This window comes from Tiliqua scincoides, chromosome 3 (genome assembly GCF_035046505.1).
Source record: "Tiliqua scincoides isolate rTilSci1 chromosome 3, rTilSci1.hap2, whole genome shotgun sequence".
NCBI lineage: Eukaryota > Metazoa > Chordata > Lepidosauria > Squamata > Scincidae > Tiliqua > Tiliqua scincoides.
The window spans coordinates 187,028,501-187,053,370 of NC_089823.1; the positions used below are offsets into that span (position 1 = coordinate 187,028,501).

The 24,870-nt window shown below is 43.1% G+C and overlaps 1 protein-coding gene across 1 annotated transcript in view; it reads left to right on the forward strand.

Moving 5' to 3' along the window:
• Window positions 1-17,117, forward strand: part of COL17A1 (collagen type XVII alpha 1 chain) — a 69,857-nt gene extending 52,740 nt beyond the window's left edge. Inside the window, exons 45-56 of the mRNA XM_066621468.1 lie at window positions 145-258; window positions 1,577-1,660; window positions 3,453-3,524; window positions 4,927-5,064; window positions 5,615-5,704; window positions 7,585-7,695; window positions 8,719-8,871; window positions 10,776-11,234; window positions 12,499-12,639; window positions 13,659-13,721; window positions 16,104-16,175; window positions 17,068-17,117. Of these exons, the coding sequence (XP_066477565.1) occupies window positions 145-258; window positions 1,577-1,660; window positions 3,453-3,524; window positions 4,927-5,064; window positions 5,615-5,704; window positions 7,585-7,695; window positions 8,719-8,871; window positions 10,776-11,234; window positions 12,499-12,639; window positions 13,659-13,721; window positions 16,104-16,175; window positions 17,068-17,117 (1,547 nt within the window). The remainder of the gene's footprint in view (window positions 1-144; window positions 259-1,576; window positions 1,661-3,452; window positions 3,525-4,926; window positions 5,065-5,614; window positions 5,705-7,584; window positions 7,696-8,718; window positions 8,872-10,775; window positions 11,235-12,498; window positions 12,640-13,658; window positions 13,722-16,103; window positions 16,176-17,067) is intronic.
• The last annotated feature ends 7,753 nt before the right edge of the window (window positions 17,118-24,870 follow it).

Below are 24,870 nucleotides of genomic sequence, written 5' to 3' on the forward strand. Positions count from 1 at the left end.
CAGACATGTTTGCTTTGTAACTTCTCATTTCATTTCACCCTAAGTGTCAATATGAATATACTTCAGTGAAAAGGCCAGGATTTAGTTTGTACCTTATGCCTTACTTCTGAATTAATATATTCTCTGACTTCTTTATTTCTATAGCTGGATCAAGAATTTCTCAAGGTCCCCCAGGTCCCCCAGGTCCTCCTGGACCCCCAGGCACAGGAATTAGTTCAGCGAGAGAGATTCAGCAGTACGTCTCTGAGTACCTGCAGAGTAAGTACACAGTGCACAGGATGGCTTCCCTGGGTTTTCATTATATACTCCATACATTTTGTTAAACCAGTTCATGAAATCATGTCTCCTGAAAGCATTTAGTAAAAATACCTCTCTGGGATACCAGAGAAAATCTAGCTCAATATGTGGAGTGTTTACCGTCTTACGTCTGAGCAATCTAAGAGCATATCTACACAGTATGCCAGAGTTAGCTGGTAAAATTATGTGACATAGTTCTGGAATGTGTCGATGCAGATGGGAGGTCATAGTTTGGAATGTTCCCCCATGGAAAAAGCTCCCTATGTATAGTAAACTGGTCCATCAGGGAGAAGCTATGCTAACCTTTTCTCTGATATGCTAGTTTTATACATTAAAGGAGGTGTTTGTATCAGAAAGCATGCAAAATATGGCTAAACACTTCCAGTCTGAAGTGGTACAGTGTGGAGTTTGACCACTGTACTTAATTCTATTTAATGTATATATTGGGTCTTAGCTTGTCTATTGCAAGTTCCAAATATCAGGCTATTCCTGAACTCTCTCAGTAGTCAGGTAGCTAGAGGGTACCTGGTCTTTCACTGGCCAGGGGATTGAAGAGCATCAGAAACAAAGAATGCAATTGCTCTCAAGTTTCTGTTTTAAAACATGATGCTCTCTTGTCATGTTTCCTTTTATAATTGGCTATCAGATTTTGCCTCAGCTGCCAAGATCTTTCTTTCCATGACTCTTTGAATTTCCATGTACACTGTAATACACAGTTGACACCAAATTAAATGATGCAATAAATAAAAATAGCGGTATTTATGATGGATATGTTAATCCACCATGAAACCAATATATTATCTAACCACGTCTGATTGGCAGTGGTTCTTTATGGTTTCAAACAGGGGTATTTCCTGTTCTGTAACCTGTGATTATCTTAATTGCAAGTGCCAGGGTTGAAGTTAGGATCTTTCATTTGGAAAGCATGAACTAAGTAACAGCCCCCTGCTCAGGCTTTTCCTGTAATAGATTTTTCATTGGTTTGTATATGATTCTTGCTTAGGGATTCTTGGTAGACTTGATAAGATGCATGCTTACACCCCACACAAACCAAACTTTAAACAGACAAGGTCAGTTTAGCTAAGGCTCTAGATGCCAACTCCTTTCTTGAGAGTTGGTGGCAACTTATGCTGTGGAGTGAACTTCCCAGATCCTTTGGGGAATAACATGCAGTCTCCAATGGAAATGTTGATACAGCCACACAGAAGAACTACAAGACTGCGTCACCACCATTCATCTATTTCAGCAGTTATCTGATGCCATCTTTCTGCTTCTTTAGGTGATGGACGTTACCTGGTTGAATCACAAGGCCCTGCTCTGGACTATGCTGAGTTAGCCCGTCGTGTTGTGAGCTACATATCTAGTAAGTAACATGCTTCTTTTTACCAAGCTGCCAGTTAGGCCTCTGTTTTTAGCCATGGATCTGAGAACTGAGTTTACCTGCTCCTGTTTGCGACAGGCCAGTTTCTTGGGCATTGCCATCATGAATGTTTTGTTGCTACCACTATGAGCCTTTGCTTCTGGTTGTGTCCAAATCCATGTTAGTTTTGGATGGCAGAAGCTCACTTGAGGCAGGGCCTTCAACAACTCTTAATGTTTCCCAGGGTCTTCTTGCTTTTTACACTGGACATAAGTGGCCCACCTTCATATTGACCCTTTTGCTTGAAGTTGACACTTCCACTCTGCTTTTCCTTAAATTATGGACTACCCTAGCTTTTCAAAAAAGAAAATATACTAAACTAAGGCAGCTTTCAATGTGAACAGATTGTTTTTGATGCATTAGATTTTACTGCCCTTTGCTAGACAATATTTCATCTGAGCTATTCTATATGACTGTGGGCCCAATCCAATCTATCCAACCTTCCAGCACTGATGCAGCTGCAATGCAGCCCCAAAGTAAGGGAACAAACTTTCCCTTACCTTAAGGATACCTCTGTGACTGCTTCCCCACTGCAGGATGCAGTACATTCTGTTGGCACGGCTGCATCAGCGCTGGAAAATGGGATAGTATTGGGCTCTAAGATTTGGTAAAATTGGATACTATATGCTGTATTATTTCCAATCTAATGCAATTTGTCAGTACTAAATTCCAGCAGCATAAATGGGATATGTTACCTATGCATCTTATTTATGGAACTTCATTTACTGAACTTCATGGAACTTCAATGTGCTTAGAACTGCAGTTTTAAGTATTTTAAGTGCACGCTTTAATTATATAGATTTCAGTTGAACTTGAGTCACAGTTCATCTTTGTTGGCTTTGCTATCTTTTTCATCAGATTTCACCAGATAGCACTTTGCTATCTTTTCACCAAACTTAGTGGTCAAATGTGTGAAAGGGACTCAGGTGCACCAACTTCTAGTGACTAATACTACAATATTGAAAGTCGGATTGGTGCCAGTACACTGACATATGCATACTAGGGGGTCATGCTATTGGATAGAACTGTAGGACTGCTCTGGTGAAGAAGGCCACGTACCGAGGAACATTTTGGTGGTCACTGATTGTCAGGCTCTGCCTGAACCAAGATGCCACCTGGAGTGACAACCAAATTCTGCCCTCCTTTTTAGTTTCTTTGGCATGTACAACCCCATGCATGCCACTGCCTCCTACCTCAGCCACCTCCCACCACACCTGCAGAATTAACTGGGCAGGGAGGATTTTGAGAGAAGTGGAGGCAGAGGAGGAAGCAGAGAGAAGTGGAGGTGAAGGAAGGTGGAAGTTCTGTTCCCAGTTGCTAGAGAGTGAATTGTAACAGGATTACAGGCAATGGCTGAGCATGTAACAGATGAGTGTGAGAAGCAGGGCCCATCCTGACCAGTTCATTATCTCCCTAGCCTACAACTCAAAGCAGGCAATTCAGCACCCCATTGGTGGGTGGCTCTTACTGATTGTCCATTATCCACACACATTGTTATGTTCACAAAGCAGGCACTTCCATTAACACAGGCAGGATTTTGCTGACCCTACCATGATAGGGTTGTGATGTCATTCTACCAAGCTGGAGCAGAGTCTTCCAGACTTAAACATAGCTTGCCTTCATTATTGACTGATTGTAGTAATCAGTTATGTTGTTATGTTGAAATTTTTCCTGCCAGTCTTCCTTTCCTATTTGCACTTATGAGTCTTATTTGTAAATATTTCTCTTTCTCTAGCTTCGGATTCATTGTCCCAGATGTTCTCCTCAACTGCATTCACGTATGAAAATCTCCTTATCATGCTTCAGAGTAAGTAGCTAGCCGAAGGCCTGCAAGGAGTTAGTACCACATATGTGTGTTTATGTATTTATAAAAAGACAGTATGTACTTATTGGTTAGAACGGTCATCAGCATATTTACTCAGCAAGAAGCAAATCTGGTCTCACCTTCTAGTATTCTGAACAGTGAATACAAACCTACTGAGATGATCAGTGGCTTTGCTAGGGGGTGTGGACCACACCAGATGACGCACATTGGGGCGTGACACAACTACTGGTAAAAAATTTTAAAATCTTGGTATTTTCCACTAATACCATCATGTAGCACTTTGCTATATATCAATCTATCAGCGCAATTCTAACTTGCACTGGAATAGGCAGGCCAGTGGGCCTGTGCTGTATCTAGTGCAAGTTTGGGGCTGGCTGAGCCTCAGCCCAAGGCAAGGGAAATCTTACCCTGGGGAAAGCTGCAGTGGCGCCAATGGGTCTACCTGACAAGGTGGCATGGATCCGAGCAGAATGGAGCAGCTAGGAGCTGCTCTGCATCGCCGGGGAATGGGGCTAGGATTCAGGGGGTCCATCATTGGAGTGACGTGCTGGCCTCCTGCACTGGGTGGTGCAAACCCTAGTGCAAACACTGGAGATGATTGACAACAAGGGAAGCAGTCTTGTTTTATTTCATTTCCCTCCATTGCATGTAATGAAAGGAGAAAAGAGCAATGTTAACAGTTCTTTGCTCCAGCTAATATTCTCCAAACTGGCAAGGTATGAGAATATATTGCTGGCATTCCTCTTTCTGATTTAAGAATAGATTGGCAGGCAGTTATCATTTATCAATTTTAACATTACATTTTTTCAGTTTTTTAAACTCAAGTAAACACTTCAAGTGTACTCAAATATATCATACTTATAATTATGTTTTCCAGCTTTCTGTAGTTATTCATTTATTTAAACAATTTTTATCCTGCCATTCAAAACAAACAAACAAAAAACCCACCCAAAAAATCCACAAGGTGGCTAACAATTCAGCACAATAGACCTATAAATGTGTATTAACTTACAATGGCTGTCTCCAATGTACTCTTAGATCCACCATCAAAACATTTCTGACAAAGTAGTTCACTCTCTTTGAATCAAATACAGCTAGTTGTAGTTTGACAGATACAGCTAGATATAACTGAGGTTCTCACTGAATTACTTGGTGGTCAATATGCACAGCAAGCTATAATCAGCAAAGATAGCTTTGCTAGAAGTGAAGAAGCCTACAAATTTACAAAATGTAATATTTTAAAAGGAACCTAGAAAACCATTGGTTGATTGGTTAGAACTGAATCATTCCATGTGAGAAATACTGATGCTTCCTGTAAATTTTGTTGTATCTGTACAGAAAATAGAACAAACAAGTAAATGTTGGGTTTTTTGTTTCTTTCTAGGACAGGACATTCGCCAGCTTCTAACTGGACCTCGTGGTCCTCCAGGTCCCCCTGGCCTATCTGGACTGGGAGGAGACAGCTTAGCATTGTCACTGGATTATGATGAATTGACAAGACGTGTTGTCAGCTACATGACAAGTAATTATTCCTTGTTCAACCCAAACATGCCTTAAAAGCAAGAGATAAAGAAATGAACTTTCATTGCTATAATGATGATGGATCTTTTTCTGAAGCATCCCCAGTTGTAAATTAGTCTAATGGAGCAATCCTAGGCATGTCTACTAAGACATAAGACCCACTGTATCCATTGGAATTTACTCCTTGGAAAGTGCATACAGGATTGTATCCCATGTCTCATAAAACAAATTCTGTCTCATGAGACCTATTCTGTCTCATAAAACAAATATTCAGAGATTTTTTTTAACAAGGAAGGTCAAGGTCTGCCTTTGAGTCAAGGTCAAACAGAAAGTCCTAACTGCTCATATATACCTGGCCTCAGGACTTTTAGCCAACCCCAACCTTTTTGGGATGGGTAGTAGGGGTTACCCTTCTGTCAAGGATGAGGTCCCACTCAGTGTGCATTATGGATGGCATGTAACTTCTTCCGTGTTCCCTATTCAAATCTACAACATTTCATTTTCCAATTCTATTACTTCTATTTATTTCTTAATGTCTGTTAATATTCTAGGTTCAGGAATCAGTATTGGGGTACCTGGTCCTCCAGGTCCCCCTGGTTTGCCTGGAACATCTTATGGAGATATCTTAGCTTTGCTGCAAGGTAAGCCTTGAAATCCTCTCAAGCCATCTTGGGAGGTCAGAAATACTGACAGAAACATTGGAAGACCCTACTGTATGTGATGATTTCTCACATTGTCAGCAGGAACTAATGGCCTGTTATTCCTCAACCTGTATTTTTCACCTCTAGATCCACCTCTGTGGTTCAGAAGGATTGGATATAGAATATATTCATCTAGGGTTAAATTTAATTCAGTGAGGCAAGGCAGTTTCACCTTCTTTGCAACAGGCAAATGGCTAGGGAGTAAGCTGTGTGGATGTGTTTCTCCTTCAGAAATTAGAGTCACAACTGAGGGGTAAGCTATAAGACTCTTACAGCCCTATCCTATCTAACCTCTAGGTAAGGGAACTTTTGTTCACAACCCAGGGGTAAGCCTCCACTGCCACAATGAGTCTAATCAGGCCTACACCAGTGATTTTGCTGGTGCAAGTCCTAGTGGATTTGGGAAGGTGGACTAAGACCAGGAAGGGGGAATAGGATTTTCATAGAGCTGCTGCTGCTGATACTGCCTCCTTTCCTGGCTTTGGATACACCATGTCCCTTCCCCAGACTCCCTCTCCTTCCTCCGTCTCCCATCCCTGGTCCACCCACCCATCACACATGCTTACCAGGGCTTTTCTGGAGGCTGCTGGCTGCCTGTGGCACTGGTCAACTGCATGGAATGGCAGGTTGTGTTTTGTGACCACTGTAGAGCATGTTGCACCACTGGAACATGAACAGGCCCATAGGATTAAGCCATTAGTCATGTGTTCCTTAGGACCAAATCTGATCCTTAGGAAGCTCAATGGAAGAGCATCTGCTTTGTACTCAGGAAATCCCAGGTTCAATCCACACCAGGCTGGATTGAAAAGGGGATTGGACGAGTTTCTGGAGGAAAAATCCATTATGGGGTACAAGCCATGATGTGTATGCGCAACCTCCTGATTTTAGGAATGGGTTAAGTCAGAATGCCAGATGTAGGGGAGAGCACCAGGATGAGGTCTCTTGTTATCTGGTGTGCTCCCTGGGGCATTTGGTGGGCCGCTGTGAGATACAGGAAGCTGGACTAGATGGGCCTATGGCCTGATCCAGTGGGGCTGTTCTTATGTTCTTATGTTCAGGCAGAAACCTGGTTTGTTTTTGTTTGAAATCTTGGAGAGCTGCTTCCAGTCAGTGTCACCAGTTCTGAGCTAGAAGCATAGTCTGACTCCACAGAAGGCAACTGTGAATTCAATCATGTCATTGGGCTTGATGGGTTTGCACCTTTTTTTCCTGTAACTAGCATGCACAGGGAGTGCGGTTCTGATCTGCACTAGAGCCATGGTGAAATAGGAAGCTTTATTCCTGTCTCCCACTGTGAACCTGCTCTGAACTTTGAAACACAGTATGTCATTTATCCCAGAAAAAAAACCTTTTATTAGCTCTGAATGGAGGTGTGTTTCCAATTTGTGCATGAGGTTGTTTGGGAGGGGCTGATGTAGATTGGGACCATGGTGGAGGCTACAGCAACCTGATCATCCTCCTATAGGCCCATTCTGGATGTGCTATTTATGTGCTATTTAGAGAAAAAAAGCAAATGTCAGGCCAATGTTGTGAATAAAGTCACATTGAGTTTAGTCTTATTATAGCAGCTTTTGAACCACTTTATAGAAATGTTTTCTTTATGAAGAACCCCAAGATAATCCAGGGGTGTAAGATGTATGATCCTAATCATTTACCAGAAAGGCATGGCAGATTCTTATATTCGGTTAATCATTATGCACAAATGAGAAAGAGAAGACCTTCTGCCTGGGGATAGGGGCAGGGCAGGTAAACCTTGCTTGCATAGGAAAAAAAAATGGGTAAATTTCTTAAGCACTCATTCACTTTTTTTGCTCTTTCAGGCTCAGAGTTTAGAGGCATTGTAGGACCACCTGGCCCACCCGGCCCACCAGGAATACCAGGCAGTTCATACTCCAGCCTCACTGCAGAGGAAATTGCTGCATATCTGCAGAGTAAGGAGATTTGCCAAATTCTGTGTGTTGGTAGAAATTTGGGTCTTCACAGAGGAGAATCCGCAATGCCACCTAGGCCAGAAATTTAGACACATGTAATTCAGCGCAGTATAATCTAGTGATTCCCAAAGTCGCGAGCAGTGGTTAAGTTAGGCTGCAAGCCTATGCCTGTTTACTCAGAAGGTACGTCCCATTGTGTTCAATGGGGCTTACTCCAAGGAGAGCGTGCATAGGATTGCAGCCTATGAATTGCACCAGAAAAGATGCTGAGAACAATAGAACGTGATGGAGCCATCATGTGGGTGAAAAGATTTCCTAGCAGAACAAAACTGAGCAGTTGCTATAGGGCTGAGCCATTTGGTAGCTGCCTCCAGTAGCAGATGGGCAGAGGATGCCCGCCTCCACTGCTCTTCCTTTTTCCACTTTGAAAAGACTTTGGCTTTGAAAAGGAAAAAGGATAATGGAGCAGAAGTATGAGGAGAAGAGAGGAAAGGGGAAGCTGGAGGATCAGACTCTAGTCTGCCACACTCCTCTCCACTGTGCTCTCTCTTCCACAGTCCTTCTGTTATCCTCTTCCTTTTCAAAGGCAGGAAATGGAAGAAGAAACAATGGCTGAGGCGATCGACACACTGCTGTTGTCATTTTGTACCTAGACATTTTGTTCATTTGAAACAAACACCAGAATTTTGTTTTGACATTGTCAGTATTTAATGCTGACAGGTTGGAAATTTCTATCCATTCAAATAATTTATTATGCTAAAAAACAGAAGAATGGTGGCTTTTGACCTATTTATATCAAAGTTGTATTGCCATAAAAAATCATTGCAAGATACCTGCTGAGAACTTCAAGCTTAGAATTAGAAAAACATGGAGAAAAGAAAGAATTAGCAAAGACAAACTTGAAAACAGAAAGGAAAGCAGAAAATTTTAGTTCTTGCCATGGTTTCTAAGCAAGCATCTTCTTAGTTCGGTCTCCTGGTTAACCAAAAGCTTTATGGTACTTCCTTTCCTTCTCTTTTCAAGGTGTGGGGTACTCCTCACTTTCTGGACCTCCTGGACCACCAGGGCCACCAGGACCACCAGGGCCACCAGGCTTTTCAGGAACTGGCCTTCTTTCCTATGGTGATGATGTTTGGACTGACCAGTTCAGGAGTGAATTGACCAAGTACATTACCAGTAAGACACACACACACACTTCCTCTTTCTCTTTCCCCAGTTCTGTTTGCTGGAGCCAGCTGTTTCTTTTCTTGAAAGTTCAATTATGGGCCTCATCCTGGTTTTTTTTTGCCTAAGGCTGATCTCATAGCTCTTTGCAGCAGCTGAGAAATACATACAACAGCTGTTAGTTTGGGTTGAAAGCTCTCTTGAGAAATGGAAAGTGTTTATTATGGTCCTGTTTTAAGGTGGCCTCAGTGGATTTATGGCTGCATGGCTTCCTTTGGGCAGTGCCATTTTACACAAAAAAATGCATACAAAAATGCATACAAAAAAATGTATGCATTTGTGCTCCCTTAATGGCAGCCCAAAGGCCAATAGCCTTGAGAATGCCTCCTCAGGGCCAAATCCTATCCAACTTCCTAGCCCTGGTGTAGCTTTGCCAATGGGGTTTGTGCTGCATCCAGTGATGGGAGGGTAGTTATGGAGGCCTCCACAAGGTAAGGGAACATTTGTTCCCTTGCCTAGGGGTTGCACTGCAGCTGCACCAGTGCTGGAAAGTTGGATAGGATTGGACCCTCAGCTGTCTACCTTTACCTTCAGCTTATTTTCCAGCTTCCAAGTTGATACCTTAATAAAATGTTCCCAAAATCTGACTAAGGGTGCAATCCTAAAATGCACTTGGGCCAATGCAAGCCCCTTGCACTGGTTCGGGAGTGCTGCAAAAGTGCTATAAAGCACTTTTGTGCCACTTGTTGGGGAGATAGGCCAGAGCATGGACGTGCGCTGACCTCCCTGTGCGGCTGCGGACCCAGAGGAGAGGGTGCATTGCGTGGGCCAAGCTTAACAGATGCAGGGGTCAATGGGGTTGTGGGATGAGTGGAAAGGAGGCAGGAGAGAGGCATTTCAGGATGGGGGAGGGTGGGTGGCGGGTGGGACTGTGGGCAGGCAGGCAGGGAGCAGGAGGCAGGGCCAGGACCTGGCAGTTATGCTGGATCCTGACTCTGTTCCTGGGCGGTCCAGGGCAGTCTTGTCAGGTGGTGCAGATCCAAGTAGATCCATTGGGGCTGCTGCAGTGTGACATGGGATAAGGGGAAATGTTTCCCCTTGACTTGGGCTGCACCACTTTTGGTCCCAAACTTGTGCTGGATGCAGTGCAGGTCCACTGGCCTGCCTACTTCCACTGCAAGTTAGGATTGCTCCCTTAAGGGACCCACAGTCCTATAAGCACCATCCTGCCCATTACCATGAACTGCAGCTGCTGTGATTGCACTATATTTCAGAGGAGTCCAGGCTACCTAGTGGGTTAAAAATGTGGGATTAGGGGCCCACTCCTATCCAATTTTCCAGTGCCGGTGCTGTTGTGCCAATGGGGTATGCGCTGCTTCCTGTGTTGGAGAGGCTGTCACAGAGGCTTCCTTGAGGTATGGGAACATTTGCTCCCTTACCTCAGGGCTGCCTCAGTGCTGAAGAGTTGGATAGGATTGGGCCCTAAGTCTTCTCAACTGCTAGCATTTTGTCTCTTGGTTATTTATGCTCTGCACATTTATGGCAAGTTGTTGCCAACTTTGATGAGCATCCAATCTGTTGGAGGAGTCTTCTGTAGCGTTTGTGCAAAGGCGAGGGCACTCAACTGAAAGTGACCGGGCCACGGTCTGCATGGTCCATTGCACAGAGTTTCTCTGCATTTCACAATGCTCGAGCAGGAGCAGGACGTGGTCTCGGTCAACACAGCATGGTAATCCTTGATAGACAGGGGTACTGTTCTTCCACCTCACCTCCTGCTGCAGTGGAATGTTGTTAATGTTCAGCTTCATACTTGGCACCCTTTGTAAGTTTCAGCAGTTTTGTAAAGCATCCTTTCTTTAGCACCACAATCTCATTACTAGAGCAGCTCCATTACTGTTCACTTCTGTCTTTTATAGGTGATGATATTCGTAGTTTCCTCATAGGACCTCCTGGGCCACCAGGACCACCTGGTCCGCGAGGAGATGGCAGTCTTATGGCTGGAGGTTACAGAGGCTCTCTAAATTCAGAATCCTCGTATGACACATCCGTGAGTTCAGCCATCACCTATGATGCCTCACTAGCCAGAGGGGGATCACGTAGCAGCTCATCGGGAATCAGTGCAGCAAACGCTGCTGCACGTGCAGCAGACGGATCTTATGGTGGCACACTTGGAGCAGACGGATCTTATGGTGTTGCACTTGGAGCAGATGGATCTTATGGTGTTGCAGCTGGAGCAGACGGATCTTATGGTGGCACACTTGGAGCAGACGGATACCAATTTAGATCAGCGGGTGCAGGAGGATCCTATAGTGGATCATTTGTTGGATCACTAGATTACAATGAATTGGCAGCCCGGCTGTCCGAAAACATACAGAGTAAGTATACATATGTTTTATTCCATTCCATGATTTAAAGAGTGCAGGACAGATAGCTTTAGTTTTAGAATCAGAAGCAAATATAAACAGTAAAACGTCCACGAAACAGTCCCATTGACCAAAGCCACCTGCTATCATTTTAACCATTTCAATAAAACATATAAGATGCTTTTGGAAGATGTTTAGGATTTGATGGCTCCTTGGAGGAGAAGAGGAATTACTAAAGTAGTGGAGAAACCATTAAGAACTTTTTAAAAACTGTTGTCTGGGCTTGATACCATAATCAACTTGCTTTTTGTCATCCATCTGCCAAATCTCTAGTAGCTATAGATTGATTCGGGGCATGAGGTTGTGATAGTAGGAAAGAATTCCTATTTCCCGAATTCCTATTTCCCAGATGTGATGTTTATTGTTATATTATTTTGGTCTTTTATTTTGTAAACCACCCTGGAAATTTGATTGACATTTGGCATAAAAATATTTTACATACATACATAAAGCCTGCTGAGAGCACAACACCAATCTGGATGTTGGTGTAGGACCAGTTCTCTCTGTCACTGTGTGTGTGTGTGAAGCATTTGATCATCTCATGTGTATTTGGCCTTTTCCACTGCTCAGGATACTAGTATTTGTGCTCACACAACCATGCCTTGGATTCTGCTTTTAGTACACCACTGCAAACACCATTTTTACAGTCCTTGCCAAACATCTGTTCAAGGTTGCTAGTTCCCATGATCACATGATCAAGCACAAAAATGCTTCAGGCACCTGCCACCAGCTGGTTGCTTGAACAGACCCCATATTAGGCTGAAATGCACAGCTCTGAAGGTTTTGTTCTCTTTACTCTGTAAGAATGATCTCAGAAATTTAATGATCTGTCTCTGGAAACTAAGACCAGGAGCTATGGCTCTTTTGAGCTCCAGCATTAACATTTTGAGACAGTGTGCATCAAACAAGAAACTGAATTGTACAGTACTCTGTGGAAAATGACACACCTGATTAGTCTTTGTGTTACACAGTTCAATACAACAGTTTTGCATTGGGACATTTTCCAAAGCTTTGAGGAAGCTTCAGTCAACATTATAGGACAATGCAAGCAGAGAAAACTCAACAGAGAACGATGCCTGTTGGTGCTGACTCTTTATACAGTGAGATTTTCTCTGCATTTTAAAGAGCTGGGATAGGATCTACCCAGGGAGGTCAGAGGAACAATTTTCAGGGACTCTTCCCTTATAAGCGGTCCCATTGTATTTCAACTTCTCAGGCCGAGGGCTCCTCCAGGACCTGATGACTTCTGCAGTGCAAGGACCACCTGGGCCTCCAGGCCCTCCTGGCATCCCAGGCATCAGCAGGGTGTTTGCAGCCTATGGCAACGTTACTGAGGATCTAATGGATTTCTTCAGAAGTAAGTGGTATATCATTTACTATAGGACATTGCATGCACCTACCTACAGCTCTAGATTAATTAGGTAGAGAGTAAGCTGTCAATGGCAGTGGTTCTGGGCCCCTGTATGGAGACACACATTGGCTCTCTTTCATCGTCCCCAGCACATGGGAGGGCAAGCAAGTGGTGATAGAAGCAGCTTGGGACTGTGCTACATTATGCTTTGGGGCCTCTTTCCTTCCAATCCTCCAGGTCAATTTGGATTCTTTCCAGGAGCTCTTTGCAGAGGGAGCAACCTCATTAGCCATGGCAGCTTAGAACACTAGTTTCAAAATATAGTCACACCATGATTCTAGAGCAACCATTTTCAACCACTGTGCCATGGCACATTGGTGTGTGGCAAGTGGTCCACAGGTATGCCACAGGAATTTGGGGAAGGTCATTTATTAGTAGGGCCACTGGGGGGTGTGAGCTTCCCACTGGCAGCATAATGTGCCTTGTCAATTGTCAGAAACTTGTTGGTGTGCATTGACAATTTTAGTGCCTTGTCAGTGTGCCGTGAGATGAAAAAGATTGAAAATCACTGTTCAAGAGTGTCATCAGTCTATATTAAATATAGAACTATGAAATTCTAGAGTCATCACGATTCTAGACTTCTAGGCTGTTGCAACTTGTGCAATATGCCTCTTATAGAGGCTTATCATTCCCACATGAACCTCTGCAGATCTGTGGGCACACGTTCAATACGGCCTCATGTGTGACACTGCCTCTGAATAGAATAACGCCTTCAGGCAAACTGGATTTCTGGCCTTTCAAAGAGTGACGCAGATACCTTTTTGTTCTTTGAATTTGAGTGGCAGTCTGAACTCTATACACTTTGTAGAATTGAACTACTTATTCAAAGGACCAAAAGCTGAGAAAGCATCACAAGAATCCTGGCCTGTCTTTGGAAGGCCTGTTTCATGCCACAGTATTTCTTATGTTTACAACATGTCTAAGGAAGTGAACTTCTCAGACATGCTGCTATTTGTTTTCTACAGCTTATGGAACAATTCCAGGCCCACCTGGACAAAAAGGAGAAATGGGATTCCCAGGACCCAAAGGTAAGAATTTGGATACCACACCTGTAGTTATTGGAAATCCAAGCAAAGCAGACTGAAAACTGAAATAGTTGATATAGCTTTGGCGGGCATCCTTTCAGTAGGGGTGAAGAGTCACCCATCTGTTTACAAATGGACACTTTGGAGTGCTGTATTTGGGACTGAACAATTGCTTAAGTTTTCCATTTGTACATTAATTATTTTTATTGACGTATATACTCAAGTTCAAAGCAAAAAAAAAACCTATTCTGTCTTGAAACTGAAAGAACAAGGTTGGTGTTTCAGGTAGTCCTAGAGAGAACACAGGAAGAGCCCTGCTGGATAAGGCTAGGGGCTCATCTAGTCCAGGTTCCTGTATGCCACAGGGGCCCACCAGATGCCTCTGGGAGCACAGAGACAGCAACAACATACCTCTATCCTGTTGCCACTCCCTTACACCTGGCATTCAGAGGTAGCCTGTTTCTAAAAGCCAGAGACTGCATACAGTTATCATGACCTGTAACCTTTAATGGATCTTTTCTCCATGAATCTGTCTTTTAAAGACACCTAGGCTAGGTATCACCAGAACATCCTGTGGCAATGAGTTCCACAGATTCATTACATCCTGAGTAAAAAAATATTTCCTTTTTTAAGTTAAGCAATTTGGTGGATGTCCCCTGGTTCTGGTACTATGTGAAAGGGAAAAGCCCTTCATCAACCCCATGCATAATTTTCTGTCACAGTCTGCCAGCCACCTTTTTCTAGACTGGAGTCTCGCACACTGTGTAGTGCCCCAGCCCAGTAATCATTTTGGTTGCTCTCTTCTGCACCTTTCTGTACTCACCTCTCAAATCTCCCTTAACTCATTTTTGCCTGGCCCAAGGTGTACACATTTGTCCCTGTTGCATATATGCAACGTTGGGCAGAAATGGGTTAAGCGGTTGGTCCAGTTCTGGGTTTGTCATCTGCTGTGATGAGCATGTCTTATTTTGCCTCTGGCTGCTTGTCAGGCATGACCATTGCTGACTTTCATTTTAAGACAGAAAAAAATCCATTTTAGGAACCCGAAACATAACCCACCAGGTTTCTGTGTATGTATTTTCCTGTCTGTCACTCGTCTGAGAACAAGCTTGTATATTGTGGCTATCTAGAATCTGGCTCAGACAGTGATTCTTAAGTTAAAGTCGAGTAGGTTAATTAACTAACTTGGTGGTGCTTGTGCATTATGTCATTCATAGCTTGCATTGGTCTAATTGGCCCAGAGTGATAGAGCCATAAAGGTGTGATCTTGTTGCCAAAGGGAGAATGTTAGGTTTTAAAACAGAGCAAGAACCAGAAGCTTTCTTCCTTGATTTGCTCTTCAGTTAAAGCCTTTACAAAATATATTGATTGGCTGGAGCTTATTGGGGTTGTGCTAGAAGTCATGTGGTCCTTGGCGACTCAAACTTTCACCAGGACAAGGTGGTGAAGAAAGGCACTCCACCTTTAAAAAAAAGCTCTTTTTGGTACCATTTGTGGCTACTTTATAATAAACATTTTCTTCATTGTTTGCAAGGGTATCAAGTTTTTAACCAATGTTTTATGAAAGGGACTACCTGGGGACAAGATGTCAAACTTGTTTCATACAGTGGACAGAATAGCACCCATGATCCCTGCTGAGGGCTGGAAGTGATATCATTAAGCACAAAGTGATGTTATTAAGCAGATGAGGGCCAGAAATAAATACAGCTTGGCCATGTGTATCCAGGGATTTGGGACCCATGGATTTCACTATCCATGGATCCTGATCCTGCAGGAATGACCTGACTTGGACCCTCCAGAGGTGACCAAAGTGCAGCTTCAGAGGGTGTGCTCAGGCCCATGAGCAGCCTTCACTGGCCTCAGAAAGCCTTCAGCTAGCCTTTGAAGGTCACTGGCAGTTTCTTTGGGTTTGTCATAAAGAGCAGAAGTGATGGTTAAAGGCCTTCAGAGAGCGCTCTCCTACTGCCTCGACAGCATCTTCCTTTCTCACGCATCTTGGTCTGCTCCTTCCCCTGTAGCATTTCTTGCCTTCAGAGGCCTCCTTCCATCTCTCCTAGAGCCTCAGCAGAAGTGGCACTGCTGAAAGAGTGGTGCTGGGAGAGACGTTTATCATGTGAGCCATTTAAAGATCTTCTGTAAGCACCTCTGGCCTATAGTGCTTGGCTGCATGCTTTCCAAATAGCTATTTGTGAACATATTAAACTGCTGAAGCTCTTGGGCTGCAGGAAGAGTTTAAAGGTAATGAAAAAGTAGCACTATATCCTCTTGGCACGGAGCATGAATCTAAACTTTAATCCTGGTTCTACAAAGAAGGGCATGTCTGTGGGACAGGCTGGCCTGCTTCATGCTTGCTTTATTTCATATTACTTCTCTTTGCTGTTCCAGGTGATATTGGACCAATGGGACCACCAGGTCGTCCAGGACCAAGAGGACCAAAGGGTGAAAAAGGCGAGAAAGGTATGTAGCTTTTCCAAATTGGATAAGTGTACTTCCTTTTTTTTTTAACACCTTAGTTTCAAGATGGAAGATTATGCAAGCACATTAGAAGTAGATTTTTATGATTCCAACACATACTTCTGTACCCTTCCAACTGGGGTCAATACCCCCTTCTAAAGTCAGAGATTCTTTCAGCCCAATCCTATTCCCCAGCAGCCCACAGCATGAATGGCACTGATGGTATATATACTGCATGCCATGGGGGAAGGCAACCAGCTGAGCTAGGAGAGTAAGAAAAATTTGTTTTACTTGCCTCTCTATAGGCCGCCTGGCCTCCAATGGTTTGCTAGCTCTTTTGTTGGTGCAAATCCAGGCCAGGAAGGGGGATAGGATTTTGGTATGTACTGGTGCTGCCAAGATCCTCCTCTCCCACCCCCAGTTTGGCCTCCTCCCTGCCCTGACGCTCCCCCTAAACCACCCCATCACAACCTTACCTGCTCCTTCAGGGCATCCAGGAGCCACTGGTGTGTGCACAAAGCCTCCAGCCATTTGCACCAGCTGCTCCCTACAGTAGCACGAAGTGGTACTGCAGTGTTTGTGGCACCACAACAGGACTTATGGCAGCAGATCACAAGATCCACCACTGTAAGAGCCCAATAAAATTGGGCCTTTAATGTTCAATTTCATTCCTGGCGGCAGGATGAAGGGTAGTTCACACATTATAACATTCTCCACCTGTAGAACACTTCCATGTTTAAAATAACATGGAGATTGTCAATGAATCATCTATGGGTTTTCTATGTCATTACAATGAATGTACTGCACTTCTCATATGGGGCTGTGATGATTAACCCCCTCTGCTCATTCATTATAAATAACCCTTTCTATCTTCCATTCTATTCATTTCTCTTAGGTGAACAAGTATATGCGCGTCGAAGGAAAAGGAGAAGCATTGGAGTCTAGTCACCCCAACTAGAACACAGACTTCTGAAATTGTCGATGGTTGCTTTTTTGATCTCAATATAGACAAAGCCCTAATTTCCAGTGTCTTCCAACTACTGACCATTCACTTGCCACTAAGACGGGGTATTTTAGGAATGAATGGTTTTTTAAAAAACTCTCATGTCTAGAATCTGGGTGGCTTCTGACAGTACATATCAAACTAACAGCTCATTCCTTTGGCTTTATCCTATATGGATTTGTGACAGATTAGAACTGGGTAGAACTTAACCCTAATCTAAACCTGAGGATTTTATATTAGCATAGCCCAAGCTTTAGCTGACTACCCAGAAAGCACACAGCCCAACTATTCCAAGCTAAGATTAAAGTGAAGCCTTCAGTAGATATTTGGACAAAAGTGAAAGGATTGGATTCAGAGGTTATATAGCTTGCTTTGAAGAAGTAGGTATATAAAGTACATTTAACATTTCCAAGGACTTGGATTTTAAGAGGAGTCAGCTATGCCAGCACTCAAATATACACCAGCAAAATGCATAACCATAGGCTATGCTATCTATTTTTACATTAACGCCAAGCATTGCAAAAATGTGAAGGACCTTGGGGCTGTTAGTATTTAAGCACTTTTGTTAGAACCTATTTTTTGGAGAAAAAATGTTTGCTGTTTTTATATATTAGAAATTACATTTTAATAAAAGCTTCCCATTTAGAGCTTGTTTACACACTGCTGGTCTCATTATAGTGGAAACCAGACAAAGAAGTATTATTACAGACAGGCATGATTAGTGGTAAAGTTTCAGGAGACTGTTAACATGTAGATCACAGTACTAAGTAGCACATTCCCATATTGAGCTCAGTATCAGTACTTTCAAAGTAAGCAGTTTTACTATCCGTGATCATTTCTCCCTCAGCTGGCAATTAGCACTCACTTACTTAATTGCCTGACATCCTCAAAGGGCATCCACATATAGCATGGCAGGGGAAATCTGGGTATAGCATAACATGGTATGCACTAATGAGAATATAGGCAACAGGCTCAAAGCAGACATTCTCACAGCCAAAATCAGATCAAGATTAATCTAATATGTAGTTGATTTTGCATGATACAAATTCTCAAACATAATATAGATGTATCATCATTACAACTGAATGTCTGCTGGTACACTCGGTTATTCTTAAAAAAAATCCCCTGATGTGACTACATAGCTAATTTTACTGATTTGTAAAGGCACAGCAAATGTATTGCCATGTTACACAAGCTATAGTCCAGTTTACTTAGTTGAGCAAGGTCTGCACAAAAATCTGTAAGCAGCAGAAATATGAGTGCTGAACCAAGTAATATTTAACAAAAATGCCACCTTTTCATCTGTGTTGAAACCTGAATTCCAAAATCAGTGACACATCCTTGAAATGCTATCAAATTGTGGCTTCATTAACAAGATAATTGAAAAGAACACACATTACAAAAAGTAACATCAGCACAAGAAAATTAAATTTGGCAGGTTGGCAAAACTGGTGCTTGGTCATCTTGTCAATCAGAACTAACCTCCTCCGATACAAATAGTAAACAGAAGAGCTAGACTTAGGATGAAAGCTCCAGAGGAGAAGCCATGTTAGCCTGCAGCAATAAACACAGCACAGTGTCTTGTGACACCTTAAAGCCCAACAGATTCATTTCAGCATACGCTTTCATGGACTATAGTCCACTTGTTTATGAAGAAATAAATGCATATCTTAGTCTTTACAGTTTCAGAAGACACTGCTGTTAAGATACAATCTAACACATCATGTGCTCAGTGAGGTTTTGTAGTTGTTTATCAAACTCCTCCCCCCTTCCTCCAGCATGCAAACACACTTGAAAAACCGCTTTTGCTATGCACAGGAATTTCAGAAGAAGTTCGTGAAATGGTTGCTAATCCAAGAAAAAAAGCAAATGTATAGAGGCTCTTGAGTGCATCAAAAAGAGTTCTATGGCAAAGACTTGCCAGCCTTCAGTTCAAGCAACAGTTCTAGCAAGCACATGCTGGTTAAGATGAATCCCCTCTATTGATGTTCTTGTTATGTGGGTTTGGAGCAACTAGTCCCTTGTATGGAAAGTCTTTTTAACATATAAAGAAATGAGCTGCACATTCAAACCAGTGGTATCTGTAAATGAGACATTTGCTTTTTAAAAAATAAAATTACTTTTCAAGTTTTTAATTTCTTTTGCAACCTCCCCAAGGGTTGTAAGGGTTACAATATGTTTCACTGTATCCTCCCTGTATCAAAGCAGGTAGGCAGACTGAAGTTGAACTCAACACACATCCCCAACTTTGTTTCAACATGCAAAAGCAATATACTGCCTGTTTCTTTGAAGCATAACACACAGCATTTAAAAAAATGCATTTCCCAATTTTTTTCTGTAGATGGCAGATCGAGCCCAGACCATAATTAGGAGACAAGACCACCACCAGAATGTCTCCATATTTCCAGGCACCCATCAATGCAACACAAAACTACAGGAGAGGGGGTCTGTTTGCTCCCAGACCAAGCACAAACTCCTGGTTTTCACCCTCAAAGCCCTCCATTGTCTTATCCTGTATTATTTCTGGGCTCTTGCATCCCACTACACTCCTACCCAGGATTCTTGCTCCTCTGGCTCCACCTTGCTCCTCCATCCAAGTTTTCTGATTTCTCAAATGGCTCCTTCCCCTTTGCTATCTGTCATGGAACACTCTCCTTGATCACCGCTGAGTTGACTCCTTTCTTCACATTCCTCCTCAAACTCACTTTTTTCATTGAACTTGGCACTGCTGCCTAGTCCTTCTACCTTACTGCCACTTAGCCTAGGAATGTATAAGTGAAATAATCATATATTCCCCACAGTCCCCAGCACCATCCCCCTCTTGTTTCCTGTGTTACAGTCAAAAATAGATTGCGAGTCCCTCCGGCCAGGGCCCTGTGTCCTCTTATTGTAAAACACAGTGTACATTGGGAGCATTATATAAATAGGTCAAGGGACAATAATGACATATTTCACAGGGAGCAGTGGGCTACAGCAAAAAGAAATTAACATACGCTTTTGTTCTTTGCAAAGTTGGCTGTCCTAGCACACAATCACCACCTTTAGCAAGTCTCCTGCCAGAATGAATTGCTTGTGAAACCACTTACCAAATGTACTGAAGCATGTCCCATTTCTTCTGGCTAAGCTAATGCAACCAGGTCCATATTCTATCCCTTAAAGAAAACTCAATTGCTAGGGACCCTGCCCACATTTCTTAGCAACTGATCCAAGACAGAAATGTAGCCTGTACCAGAATAGACTGAGTGCCAAACAGAAGCAAGCAAAGGCCCTGTATTGTCCAACCTAAAATGACAGGACCTCACATAATGGTTCAGCTGGACAGCCCATATTTTGTGAAATGAAGCAGCAAAGGCACAGGGGTTCTTTGACTATTTCTGGATGCTTGCCTACCTCCTGAATGATGGCATAGCTGTGTTTAAACAGTGCCAGCACTTTCTTACTCTCAGTTAGAGTACTTCATGTCCCCCACTAAAGAAATTTTAGTACAAGCATGGATGTTTGACTCCCAACATTTTTTTTAAGCAATGATGGCATCATGTGCATTCATCATGTTAATGTCCAAACATAATATATCTTTAAAGGATACTTAGAACAACTACAGGAGAGAATTCAGAATATCCAGACTTTTTGTTCATGGAAAGTATAACTATAGGTTAAAGAGGTCAGATGGAAAGCAACACACTGAAAATTACTTGAAAATAGTTAAAAGTTCAATCTAAAGAGGACTCTAATAATTTATTCTCAACTCTTCTCACTGGAGAGCACACATAACACAGAACCTACAAGAGTGATGGATAAAGATCTGAAATTGAATATTTCCTTATCCTCATCATTCCGTTCAGGAGAAAAATTGTGTGTATAAATCTAGGGGGATACTAGATTTATTTTTTAGTAGACAAATTTTATTAGGCTGCAACATTTATTGCCAGTGTAGTTCTCAGCATACAAGCAGATGTCCCAGCCTTCCTGGCAGCAGACCAGACATAAAGCCCCAGGAACATATTACATTCAAATACACTACAGTACAGTTAACTTCTTGTTTTCTCCCCCATAGGCAGAGAGGGGGAGATCCCTGCTAGAAAGATTCACAAGCTAAAAATAGACAAAAGAAATAGTAGAAGGGGAGTCATCACACATAGTAATGATTATTTTATGTACATATACAGTACTTGGAACTAGTTTCAGCAGTGTATAAGATCCAGGGGATTGTGCCAAAGGCTGCCTGGAAACTATGTTTGGAGGTGGGATTTGAAGGAAGCAAGAGAGGTGGTATTGTGCAGGTGATCTAGGAGGGAGTGCCAGGCATAAGAAGCAAATGAGAAAGGATCAGTGTCATCTCAGGCAATGGGACACCTTCAGATGGTCTAGGGCAGTATTGCTGGAGGTCACATGGAGCAGTGGAATGGAGCCTATCTCCCCTGATAAGTCAAAAGCTCCAGCTAATTTCTTAAGGATTGCACTGTGTTTACTGAACACTGGGCTCATTCTGTGAACTTGAAACAGGGTAGTCACACAATTGCAGATCAAAAACCAAGAGACTTTCTGAAAAGCAGGTGCAATAAAGCCTACTACTAGGACATTATATATTCTCTTACAAAACAAGAAATGGAAGCCAGATCTCATTCTGGTGAGAAATCATGTCATAAAGCTGCACATTTTTCAGAAATACACAGACATGAGACATAGTTTTAAATGAGAATCAACTTTCAAAGCTTAGTGGGTGGAGGAGAAAGGAGATTTTATTTGAGCAACTGAAAAACTATCTTACTACAGAAGACATCAAAGGCTGCAAGCACAGCATTTACACAGCTGACGTTCCGCTTACTGAAAGTTTAATGTACTCTTCCTTGAGATAAAAGAAACGAAGGTCTCATTTTAAAAATGGAAATTAAGATGCACTTTCCACAAAGAAGAACTACTGCATTTTTAAAAAAAAGAAAATCCTTTCCAACGGAAAAAATGGCTCTCTCTCTCTCAATAAGGACCAGAGGTGCACCAAGGGGGTTCAAGGGGGGCAAATGCTCCAGGCGCCGCACTTGGGGACAGCACTGCAACCTTCTCACCCCCCTTGGTACACCACATCTGAGACCTGCCCCCTCTCCTCCTGTTTAAAGCAAGGGGAGGGGAGAGGGCAGCCCTTGGAGTGGTGGGAAGTGATGTGCACTTCCTCAAATTTCAGAGGAGACTTGAGCTGCTTCTGGCTCTGCCTGAGACTTTTGCAGTGCTTCTAAGTGGCGTGAAAGGCTCCATTGGAGCATTTTAACACCACTGGAAGCAGTGCACACCTCCTGGGCACTGCTTCTAGCAACGGCAAAATGCTCTATCGGTGCCTGGGCTGCCTCCTTCCTTCCCCCTTTGAAACAAAACAGAAGTAACTGCATAGACCAGGGGTGTCCAAAGTTTTTGGCAGGAGGGCCACATCATCTCTCTGACACTGTGTTGGGGGCCAGGGGAAAAAAAATAATTTACATTTAAAATTTGAATAAATTTATATAAATGAATATATTAACGATGAACTTATATGAATGAATGAAGGTCTTGCAATAGATCAAGGCCTATAAAAGGCCTTGTACAAAGCAAGGCTGGCCTTTCCTTCACTGCCACTGCTGCATCACAGATGTAAAACAGCAAGCAGTGGAGGGAGCCCTCATCCTGCAGCTCATGCAAGATGTCAAACAGTTGCTCTCATGCTGAGAGCAGTTGCATCAAGTCAATGTGGGCTCCAACAAATCTCCGGAGGACCAGAGGCTCATTGGAGACTGGGGGCTCCCTGAGGGCCGCATTGAGAGGCCTCGAGGGCCGCAAGTGGCCCCAGGGCCGGGGTTTGGGCACCCCTGGCATAGACGATGATGTCACCACAATTACTTCCAGGTCAGGAGCAGTGGGATAGCAAAGACAGCTGGCCCTTAGCAGAGAAAAGCTCAGAAATGACTCTGGTAAAGACACAGTTTTGAGATGCAGGCTAAAATCAGTTCAGCTGTTTTTCAAGAAAGAATTAAGATCTGAATATCAACAGTACTGCTAAATATTTTCCACTGAATTCAGGGCAATAGAATTAGGAAAAAAATTTATCTGGCTGTCAGTGTCCAGATAAAACAAATCCACAGGATTTTTTACTCTTGTGACAAGACAAAAGTTGAGCTCAGAATGAGAGTATTTTAGTGTGGCGTAGAGCAACACTATGAAACTAAGAAAACAATGGAGACAGTATTATGCTTTGTCAGTTCCTCTGTGAATGAAGCCATTTATTATGTAAGAGGGCAGATCCTGGTAGCACGTTTCACAGAGTGTTTTGTGCCTGCAGTGTTTTGTGGCTGAATGCAATTATGTCTGGGTATACAAAGGTTCCGATACTAACACCACAAACCTTTCACCGTAGAATCTCTGTGGGTTAAATTACCAGGCTTGTGCAGCGATGTAATACTGGGGGCGTGCTATCGTCCTCCAGACCAGAAACCGGAAGGGGACCTTGAAATGAGGAAACCGATCAGGGAGGTGACAAGGAGGGACAGGGTTGTAATCATGGAGGACTTCAATTATCCTCATATTGACTGGGTCAATTTGTGTTCTGGTCACAAAAAGGAGACCGGATTCCTTGACACGCTAAATGACTGTGCCTTAGAGCAGCTAGTCATGGAGCCCACCAGAGGACAGGTGACTCTGGATTTAATATTGTGCGGTACTCAGGACGTGGTTAGAGATATCAGTGTTACAGAGCCATTGGGGAACAGTGATCATGCTGCGCTCCGTTTCGACATGCATGTCGAAGAATACCGGGCAAATCTCTCACAAAAACCCTTGACTTCCAACGGGTGGACTTTCCTCAAATGAGGAGGCTGTTTAGAAGGAGGTTGAAAGGAAAGGTAAAAAGAGTCCAATCTCTCCAGAGTGCATGGAGGCTGCTTAAAATAACAGTAATAGAGGCCCAGCAGAGGTGTATACCTCAAAGGAAGAAGGGCTCCACTAAATCCAGGAGGGTGCTCGCATGGCTAACGAGCCAAGTTAGAGAGGCCGTAAAGGGCAAGGAAGCTTCCTTCCATAAATGGAAGTCTTGCCCTAATGAGGAGAATAAAAAGGAACATAAACTGTGGCAAAAAAAATGTAAGAAGGTGATATGGGAGGCCAAGCAAGACTATGAGGAACGCATGGCCAGCAACATTAAGGGGAATAATAAAAGCTTCTTCAAATATGTTAGAAGCAGGAAACCTGCCAGAGAAGCGGGTGGCCCTCTGGATGGTGAGGGAGGGAAAGGGGAGATAAAAGGAGACTTAGAGATGGCAGAGAAATTAAATGAGTTCTTTGCATCTGTCTTCACGGCAGAAGACCTTGGGCAGATACCGCTGCCTGAACGGCCCCTCCTGATCGAGGAATTAAGTCAGATAGAGGTTAAAAGAGAAGATGTTTCAGACCTCATTGATAAGTTAAAGATCAATAAGTCACCGGGCCCTGATGGCATCCACCCAAGAGTTATTAAGGAATTGAAGAATGAAGTTGTTGATCTCTTGACTAAAATATGCAACTTGTCCCGCAAAACGGCCACGGTGCCAGAAGATTGGAGGATAGCAAATGTCACGCCTATCTTTAAAAAGGGAAAGAGGGGGGACCCGGGAAACTATAGGCCAGTCAGCCTAACATCTATACCAGGTAAGATGGTGGAATGCCTCATCAAAGATAGAATCTCAAAACACATAGATG